This window comes from Colius striatus, chromosome 12 (genome assembly GCF_028858725.1).
Source record: "Colius striatus isolate bColStr4 chromosome 12, bColStr4.1.hap1, whole genome shotgun sequence".
Taxonomy (NCBI): Eukaryota; Metazoa; Chordata; class Aves; order Coliiformes; family Coliidae; genus Colius; species Colius striatus.
In genome coordinates, this window is record NC_084770.1 from 19163753 (window position 1) to 19174356 (window position 10604).

A 10604-nucleotide genomic window follows, 5' to 3' on the forward strand; every position below is an offset into this window, starting at 1 on the left:
GCACTCCAGTTATGATATTTGGAGATATGTGCACAGAGCCCAGAACCGTCATAGCTGGTGTCAATGGCAGTTTTCAGGAAAAGCAGAATCAGGCTGTGCTCAGGCACAGGCTTTGCTAGTTCAGAGGAGTGCTATAGATGTTTGCCCTTCTAAAAGCTGCAAGGTTTGGACATTATTGTAAGATGAACATTGTACGCTGCTGTTGCAAACTTCTAATCACATATTAGCTACTGCACAAATATACCAAACATATAAAATAGTTTATCTCAGGATAAAGTAAAAGAACAAGTGACCACAGGCTAAAATATGAGAGTGTACCTCTTGGTTTTAAATCACACAGAATCACAGAATCCCAAGGGTTGGAAGGGACCTCAAAGGATCATCTAGTCCAACCCCCCTTCCAGAGCAGGATCACTTAGAGTAGGTCACACAGGAACTCATCCAGGTGAGTTTTGAGTGTCTCCAGTGAAGGAGCTTCAACAATCCAAATAATTGAGGCCACAGAAACTAAGCTAAGGGGAAAGAATCTAAAGTAGCAATTTACAGCAGATCCACAATCTGTCAACACTCAATTTACAGAACTTCATTTTATCAAAAATATTTGTGTATCCTTTGGAGTTAAGAAATGTTCTTGCAAGGAAGGAGGAGAGTGGAAGCATACTGACTTCTGAAGACAAAGACCAATCTGTCACGAAAGCCATGAGGAGAGAACAAAGATAATTCACACAAGAATCACAATAAAATGCTGGGGATTAATCACTAGCTTATCACTCTCTTCTATGGCTCTTGTTTGCTGTGAGGTAATGAATCGGCAGTAGCAAAAGTGAGAGGGAACCATATTTTTTCACAGAAAAGGGAACTTTTGGGCTAAAATTGGTGGTCTCTTCCAAAATGAAAAACACCAGACATGCTGCTGACTAAAGGGCTTTCCGTGGCATGCCCAGGTGAGCTGAGAAGAATGGCTCTGTGGCAGAGGTTGTCAGGAACTGGGTGGCTTTGAGCCTGCTGTCTGCAGAAACACTCCTATCCCACTGGCTGGTCTTCATGGTCTTCATGGTAGAGTCTGCTGATGCTTTCTCCTAAACTCGTCCCAGCTGTACGATCATGCAAAGCAAATTCAAACCTCAGTGATGAAAATGCCTTGGAATGATTAAAATTGCTGTTACACACAGTATTGTCATGTCCAGGGTTCAATCCATGTGTCTTATCTATACCCTGTATACCCTTCCCAGGCACTTACAAAGGCTTAGTTCTAAAATGGAATGGAATTAACTCAAATTGCTGAGTCTAGGGCATATTTCTTTATATACTGCAGGTAATTCCATACTCTCCCAATTAATTCTGTTTACATTTGCTGTACCAAGTTTGTTCAACAGAAGCAGAAGTCAGCTATGTGTGGAAGCTGTCACTTTTCCTTGTAGTTTCTCAGCAGCTCGCAGAAACACACTGTAAGACAGACAGTGCACTCTGAGTCTCTGACAGAGTTCAGTGATGACAGTAGACTTTAATGAAAAATTAAATGTATTTCTTAACACTACTGGTATTATTTCAATGAATTGCACTTGAAAGTAACTGCACTAACGAGTAGCTGCATATTTTTAATGCCTGACAGATATCACACTCCCTCATGCTGTGCTTGTAGTGTATTTCATTCAGCCCTAGTCATACAGAGGTTGCAGGCTGTAGCTGTCTCCTCAAACACTTTGTAACTAAAGGTTCCTCTATTATTAAAAACATGTTGTATCCTGGGCTCAGCTCAGCTTTTCTGGAGAGTGATCATCTGGAAGTCAGTCTGAGATCCAGCTGTGTCACATGGATTTTCCCTGCTTTCTGAAACGATCTGTTCCACTGCTTGTGAGGTTTCTGGGTCCTGAGAGCAGGGGCTATCCAGTGTATCTCCACTGCTATTGCAGTGCAGGGGGGAGGCTATGTCAGCAGGCTGCTCTGAGGGTTTGCCTGCAGCAGGAGGCAGGGGCACGGACAGAGGAAGATTCATCATGTAGAACACATTGCCCAGGCGTCGGGACACCTTTAAAGACAAAAGCACAATTGCAGCAATTGCTTCTGGAGGTAGTATTAAAGCCATTAAACATAAAGGCCAACTGTCATGTAGCAGTGCCAGAGACAGCCAGAACATCCCAACTATCTCAGAGGGCTACCAGTGGTTTGCAAAAGTGAAAAAAAAAAATCTCTCGTGTGTTCTCTGCCTCATATTTTTACAGGCCCAGGTTCTTGTGGAAGGAGCTTGGCAATACTCAGCCTGGGAAACAGCCCAGTGTGCTAGGCCTGTGCTGGGCTTCACTCTTTAGGTGCCATAGCACCCATGGGATAGAGGGGAGGCAAACTGCCAGCCAGGAGTGGGAAGGTGGTCTTAATGAGGGAAGAGTGAGAGAGAGCAAGGGGTTAAAGACAAGGAAAAGGACCAGGCAGCAGCATAAACACAACAGAGGGTTGATATTACTGGATGAAATTAAACATAGGACAGCCTGCCCCTGGAATATATACAGTTGTAATCCTAGAAAGGCCGTAGAAACCTCTACTTGGGATGTTTTAAAAGCCAGGTTGGAGCAAAAGCAGGTATGTATCAGGGCAGTTCTTACCAGCTGGGAAGGGAAAAGAGGAGTGAAACTGACTTAATTCATCAAACATCTTCTCTATTTCCGATCTCAGCCTCATGTCCAGTGTTGTATCCTGTCTCCACTTTAAGTGCCTCAGACTGTCAATCCTAACCTCCTCTTAGTGCCTCCCTGTGTGCTGTTGTAACACACAGAGCGGCAAAAGCAAACTGTGCTGGAGTAATTTCTTTTCTCCTGGTGTCATAGTAGTTATTTCATCAGTGAGAAAAAAAGTGTTATAACTTCTGACTCACATCTCTGTGCCTCACCATCTTGGTATACATTGAATGATCATACCTGAGAGCGGATTTTTAGTGCTGGTCCAAGTTTTAATCCCATTGTATCCAGGAGATGTTCCTCTGTTAGCAGTGGGAGGGTTTCTCCATCAATAGCGTGGTCTTTAAATATCTTAGGAAATGATAAAACACATATAATGGCATGCTAAAACAGACTTCTCTGGTTATTTTTTCTGCTTAATGCTGAGGCATAGGCAATAAAAGGAGGAAACAATAATGTCATTGTTTTATCTTCGTGTTTATCTCCTGCCTGCAGCGTGAGATGTCTCATTCACCTGCCTGAGTATCAGCACCTTTGTCTGTAGTTTCTCTACTTGTTCTTGGCAAGTGGAGACTTTATAATGTTTCAGTGTTAACTTAGCTGGGGTTTTTAGGAATTGAGCATCTTACTACCAATGAACAAATAGTGTTGATCTTATTAAGGCTTTCTCAGGAATATAACAAGGTTTCAACCTCGTTGCTTGCATTTCTAATGATACTTCATCTTTCCAGTGATTCCCCTAAGAGCTGTGGGATTGTAGGTGGCTTATACCAATAGCAGAGAAAGCAAAATTGTTTTCATCTGCATAAAAATTGTGATGCATGTGGAGTGAAAAAAATAAGATACTTTTCTTATACTATTGTTTTGCTGCTGGTCCTCCTGGTAAGTGTTGTGACCAGTGACTCCTTATTGCAGCAGAAGTGCACATGACCTCTCAGACCATGGACTGCCTTTCCCTTTATGAAGCAAGTGGCTTCATGTGTTGAAGCACAAGGAAAACTACTATTAAGTTTGTAACTCTGTGACAACCAGTGGTGACCTTTAAATTGAGATGGTCCTAAAGACCTGAAATGTGATAAATGTCTGTAGTCACCTGGGCATAATCCGAGCAGCCGGGGAGGCTGATGATGAAGTTGTGTACATCATCCACAGTCCACTTGCGAATGTCTTCAAGGGAAGAAATGTCTTCTCCATTCAGGATCAGGCCCTGTGTTCCTTTGAAGAGGAAACACAAACATTATGTTTGTAGAACTTTTGTGGCTAATCAATAGGAAATGGTTATTAACATAAAAAATGTTTACACTTCTCCAGAACCCAATATATAAGAGCAGTGTGTAGTCACAGACAGATGCAAGAGTCCTAGATACCAAAATCACCAGATACATCAGCAGCAGCTGATTCTGGAGAATTTTCTTTTGGTGACTTCTTTTATTTACTGCTGGCATTGTACATACCAGTCACTACACATACAAATCATACTGCAGGGTTTGCTCCACTGAGTACATTATTCACTGCTTTTTGATTCTTTAGACTTTACTGTTACTTCAACTTGACTAATATTTTAGTAGAATGGAATCAAACCTTTGCTAGCCCACAGTGCCCTCTGTGAGTTAGAAGGACATACAGAAAAGTTATGGGCAGGAGAGAGAAGCTACTTCACAGTTTCATTCTGCAGCTTGCCTTGTTTTAATTGTAATTCATTTTGCAGATAGGAACTGAACAGTTAATGTACTTTTTAGGGATCTAGTTTAGTGGTGGATTGGGCAGTGTTAGGTTTATGGTTAGACTCGGTCATCTTAAAGGTCTTTTCCAACCTAAATGATTCCATAATTCTATGATTCTATAATTACATATCTCTCAGTGATAGAATGTGTCTGGTTTAGATGCTCCCAGACAAACACCCCAGCCTGTTCTTGTTTCAGCTAGTGGGAAGTTTTGCAAGATGCATCCAGTGGCACTGGTGCATTTAACAAGAGTTGCAAATCCTAAGAAAAAATTCTTGCACAAGGGCTGGAGGTGCCTGTGTCTTACGCTCTGCTCTTGGGGAGGCCAAGTCTCAGGGGTAAGTTTCTTCCTAAATGAGTGCAACTTCTAAGGGGATTCCTTGTCACGTGTGCATGGGGATTATGGTCAGTGTATTGCATGCTGCTACATTCCCCCTTGACTGCCAGAAAGAGGAGAGAATGTAACATATTGAACAGAATTGTATAGAACTTCAAAATTGCTGCTGACTTGACAGCTTATGGGTAACAAGAATGTTGTCCCAGGGACTGATACAAACACAAGGTGACATCTTGCAGGGGTGTAGTGCATGGCACAGAACATTTAAACAGTTAGGAGGCTGCTTTGTGACTTTTTCCTGTGGAATTGCCCTGTCCTACAAAGTGAAGAGTGCTCCCTAAGATGCTGAAACCTCCACTGTATCATCAAGCAACACAGTTTGCAGGCAGGGAAAACCACTTTTTGCTTTTGCTGACTGGGATTTAACGAGTCTTTGCTATTTGCAGCATATGAATTCTACATTTAGTTGACATGACTCTTATCATACCAAAAATTGTCTTAAAGCAGAGGGGAAAAATAAGAGAGCAAATCAATAAAGATAAATAATATCAACATCCCACTCTAACTACAATTTGGAGACTTGACAAACCTGAAGGTAGCAATGGGTTGCTGGGTACTGGGAATCCATATGGTAGCGCTGAGAAGGGGATTGCAGAAGGGTACATGTACTTCTCATCAAAAGCAGCACAGGAGCTATTTGATTCCTTCTCAGTTGTGTTGCTGCAGCTGTTGGTTTCCGTAGGTATTTCCCGAGCAGCACAGTTTTTTCTCAAGCCTTGTTCAAATTCTTTACAGTTTTTGGCAGCTGCAGAAGGCTCATTCTGGTTTTTGCTTTGTTCATGTTTGTTTGGTGTCTCCACCTCTGCTTCTTTCTTTTCTTCTTTCTCATCATCCACTGCCACTGAGGTAGGGTCCATAGCTTTGTCATCAGCTTGGCTCTTTGTGCCATTGGCACTGCAGTCTGCAGTCTTGTGATTTCCAGCTCTTCTCCCTGGGCGACGTCCCCTCTCCCTTTGCAAAGTGCTGACTGGAGGGTATGGACTGGCTGCCATGAGCATAGTGTTGCCATGAATTTCATCAAGAGTGGTACGATGAACGTACAAGTCACTGGGAAGATGACCTTCGGGTAGTCGGTGTCTGCCACGGAAAGCAATGGGACTAGCTGGCATCCCATGGTAAAGGAAAGGTGCTTCCAGGCCCAGCAGCCCTTTCCGATGAGCTTTCTCCATTTCTTTTTGCTGAAAAATAGCACTCATCTCCATTTCCATTCTAAGAGAGACACAGAGCACAAGCAGTTAGGGCTGCTCAGCTCCTTCATCCTCTTTTTTACCGGTAGCAGAATAAAACTCAGCTAATTGAATAGGAAAGAGTACTGCATTTCTTCCCTTCCCCCGATATTGCCCTGTATGTGTGAGTGAGGTCACAAACTGCAGACGCAATGACAAACCTGACTATATTTAACATGCTGCCAGATCCAAATAGTAAACTAAAAGGAAGAGAGAAACATGTCTTCCAAGTGATGCCTCTGGATAATCTTAGACCAAAAAAGCATTGTTTGTGTCTTGGCAATCCAGGCATTATTACAGTGATTATGTTCACTTGAGTTTGGAAAATTGTCTCCAGGGTCATAAGGGTCAAAGACTGAAGAAAATAAGGGTTTTACATGACCAATCAGAAAATTATACTGCAAACTGGAAAGTGGCAATGATCTTGTGATAAGAAGTTAGAATTAGAATCTATGGACCTCTGCTTCTCTGGGGGACTTGAAAAAGTATCTCAATCACTGTAAATAAAAACCCACAAAAAGTCTGTGACTTGGTAATTTCCAGCTGCCCTAGTCCTAGCAAGCACCTCAGAGAAAAACTTGCTGTTGATTACCTGGCAATATTTTGCTTTTGAACCAGTTCCTGTCTTCTGGCCATAGCTTCCATGGATTCTGGCTGCAGAAAGCTATAACCTTAAAGGGAAGGGAAAAGAATTCCATTGAAATTCACTCATTTCCTCAAGCAAATTCCCAAACCTCAAAGCAATGAAGAGGCGCTTTATAAAGCTTTCTAAGATTTGAACTGGGTGTTTTTTCCAGGAAGCTGATGTGACTTCAATTGAAATCTTATTTGTGTTCATTGCTTTGGTGGGAGTATATAGAAACATGAAGTCCAGCATCAGGTGTTTGCAGGCTCAGATCTGTAGTTAGGTATATCTGCCATTATCCATAAAGGAAAGAGACAGCAGGGGGGTTCCATTTGGTGGCATGTCTTTAAAGTACACATAGCTGCTCAGAAAATAAACCCCCAATACTTAAGCAAAGCAAGCCTGCTCCTTCAGGGTTGTTTTCAGCCTAGATGCCATGTAATTTTAAATGACATTCCCACTTGAGAGAATCTCGTAGTTGAGATCCACGTTAGGAGGTACAAGAGCTGAAGCCAGAAATTCCTGTTTATAGATCTATGTAGCATTGAGAATTTATTCTCTTATCTCAAAGAAGGAACCTCAAGATATGACCTCTTTGTTTAAAGTGGTATGTACAGTTATGTGCGGTGTGCCACAGCCGTGTTGCCGTGCTGTGTGGTATCCAGCCTTCCCTTTAGAGCTGTGCTCTGTAATGTTGAGCCTTTCTTAAAAGGACTTATAGGTGCCCTACATGAACAAAGTGACATGGGATATTATGATTTAAAGATGTAATCAGTACAGTAGTCTTTTAAAATAGCCAATGCTTATACATGAGCAAGAGTTAAATGTGGCAAAAACTGGTGTTGACTGGACTCATTTGCTGCAGCCTTTCTGTTTAGGTGGGAAAATGCTTCAGGAAATACAAAAGCAGAAGGAGAAAACACAAATATATGGATGATTTTGAGAACAGTGTATTTAACAAGAGCTAAAATGGGTGTGTTTGGACTTAAATTGGCATGGTTTAGAATGTCTGGTATGCAGACAGCATCCTTTTAGTGAAACTGGTTTTCCAAAGAAAAGAAACAGTTTATTGACGCTCCTGATAAACCTACAAAAAACTGGTAGGTGCAGTTTGTTTTCTGGTTTCCATGCTGTTGGTTTTTGGGGTGCAGACAGTGCTTCATTACCTGGGCCTGGGTAAACCCGGTTGGCCAGTATGTGTGGCACATTGGCATGCTGGGGCACTGCTGGCCCCAGGTGGGACGCCAGATGGATTTGCCTCGGGTCAGCTGGCGCCATCATTTCAGTTGAAGGTAACAGCTCTCTGAGAGGACAAAAGTACATAGAGGCATGCAAAGAACAGTGGTTAGTGAAGAGTGAGCTAAGATCTCTATGTACTCAGCATGTGCAGAGTCATTCTTTGACTGCAGTGTTAGACAAGTGGTGCAAGGTACCTGTCTACCAGTCGAGGCTCGAACTGGGAGGGGATGGCCTGCATCCTCTGCTGGCCTGCACCCATCAGCTGAGGGTTTACTGCCATCAGCTGATTTCTCATGAGCATCTCTTGCCGCTGTCGCAGTTCTGACACAAAGCAGAAACAGTTCTGTGGTCAATGCAGGAAATTAGAAAACTATTCTGTCCGCAGTAGAACTTTTCTTTTTTTCCCAGCAGCATTTTAGTATGAGTTAGCAAATACCATTTTTTTAGTAGCAGCAGCTAACAAAGAATACATTTTCACTGCTACCTTAACAACATTGTTTAACTTATGTAGTTTTATACAATGAAACTGCAGTAGAAATAAACAGGACGTGCAGGGTACAAAAGGACAGTTTGCAATCAACAATAATTCATATATTATTATTAAACAGAAGAGAATAGGCAGGAATGTTGGGTTCTCTGCTTGAGAGAGTTTTTGTTTCTAATGCAGTTTTATTTTTAGAAAAATCTTATTAGCTGGAACCTGCCTTGTCATGAAACAGCAGCTCTAGAAAGAGCCTACAGTGGTGAGCCAGAACCTCATAACATCCAGCTATGGTCTCTGTTGCTGAGCTCCCGCGTGACTTTGATTCTCCAGATGCTGGACATCTGGATCAAAAGATTAATTCCAAGAATCCCCCATGTTAACTTTTAATAAGACAAATCTTTCTGCAATTACTCCTAAGATGAATTTGAGGTACCTTTTAAGGACATTAAACCTGTTGCTGGTTGTTTTGTGTACATTGTACAGGTATTAGCAATCCCATACACAAATGCAGAGTTGAGTTTCTTCCTGCTTACCTCCTGCTGCCATGCCACTTGCTAATCGGTATAAGTGCTTTTCTTCTAGTGTTCCTTGTTCCCCCAGCACAGACATTTTTCTCATGTGATCTCGTGGAGTCATGCTGCAAGGAGACAGAAGCAACTTTTGTGTTGCAAAGAACAGAATCAGCAGGCCCAAAGAAGAGAAAAAGACATTTGACAATGTTAAGAAACAGAGCAGGTTATACAAGTTAATTTCTCAGATGAGGAGGCAGCCCTTCTGCCTGTTACAGCTGTACCTTTCAGTGATTGTGGATTGTATCAGCTACCATATAGAAACTTTCACTTTTCAGGTTAATACAGATGTCGCCCTTGTTTGTACTGAGTTGTTCAGTATCCTTGAGTGTACAAGGACAGTCAGGATGTTGGGAAATATAAGCTGTTCAGAAGGATGTAATTAAGCCCAGGTCTTTTGCCTGCAGCCCTAAGAACAGTGGTGTGCTCAGGCTTGGGAAGGCAGGTATCTGTAGTTAGGAGCCCTGTCTACTATAATTGATTCAAAGGGGAAGAAATGCTAGAAATAAGCTGTTCCAAATAACATCATCCTCTCAAGACTGACAGATAAAATAAAAACAATAAAAGAAGATGTTTTGTAGTGATGAAAACAGCTAGGCTCAGATTTGCCCAGCAAACTATTGATTTATTTTTTAAAGTAAATTGGAATTAAGGAGGTAAATTTTCTTCCCCATTAGCTCTGATGAAATGGATTCTTTGTGTTTTCTTAGGTGTTCTCATCCTGTAGACAGTTACAGCTCCATGAGTTCAACCAGTATTTGGTGTAGATGCAGTGAGGGATGCCTCAGAAATGCAAAGAGAAAAATGCACAGAAAATCTGCCAAAGCCAAAGAGAGCTCGAGTGAATTGTGCCTTTCTAAACCTTTCCATGAAGGCCATCAATCAGGACTCACTGGGCAGTGGGATGTAAGAAAGAGAGGACTGACTGTGCCGCAAAGAGCAGCAGACTCCTTACCACTGAGTCTACTTTGGGACTTGAAATCCATGGCAGGGAAGCCATCACTGACAGGTTCCCTGACAGCAGCTGTCTCCCATTTTGGCTCAGTGCTGCAACTGCTGAATACACATAAATAACCACTCCACAAGGATGTGATCTCTGAATCATAAATGGGCAAAACCATGCAGAGCTTTGGATGGTTGGACTTTTTATGGCTTACTTGCCAATTTGCATGTTGTGATGATGCTATTGCATTAAAATGCCAGCCTTCTCTGGGAACTAGCTGTTTTTCATGTCTTTCTCACATATTTGTTACATTTAGGCCAAACTTATTTTACAATCCAAAAGCATGTTTTCACTTTTAAACTATGTGACTCTTGCTTGTAGCCTTACTGAGCCAATGCCTGTGATTAAGTGTTAGCAGGATTACATCCAGCTATGGGGCCAACTGTGCATGTGTGCCCACTGTCAAGGCAATGGTGGTGTACGAGTACCAATGACAAGCATCAGCTTGATTAATCTGTTTGCCAAGTTGTTCGTTTACCTTTAAACCATCTACCTAGGATACAGAAATTCCTTAGAAATAGTAAGCAGGAACAATCAAAATTCCCTTTTTCCCAGCCAGTTCTTCTCCAAAGCAGAACCAAACTTTAACTACTGTTCAAAATCTGGAGGAAGATAAATCCTGTATTTTGTTACTTAGGTAATTTATAAATTAGAGTAAATATTTT

At 41.9% G+C, this 10604-nt stretch overlaps 1 protein-coding gene across 1 annotated transcript; it reads right to left on the reverse strand.

The window, feature by feature from the left end:
* Positions 1-1756: 1756 nt before the first annotated feature.
* On the reverse strand, positions 1757-9003 carry SAMD7 (sterile alpha motif domain containing 7). The gene is made up of 8 exons (XM_010201511.2): positions 8901-9003; positions 8078-8204; positions 7811-7947; positions 6612-6690; positions 5323-6002; positions 3766-3887; positions 2913-3023; positions 1757-2029 (listed from the first exon to the last, which is right to left on the reverse strand). Exons 1-8 carry the CDS (start codon positions 9001-9003, stop codon positions 1757-1759), a joined length of 1632 nt encoding a protein of 543 aa, XP_010199813.1.
* Positions 9004-10604: the final 1601 nt, after the last annotated feature.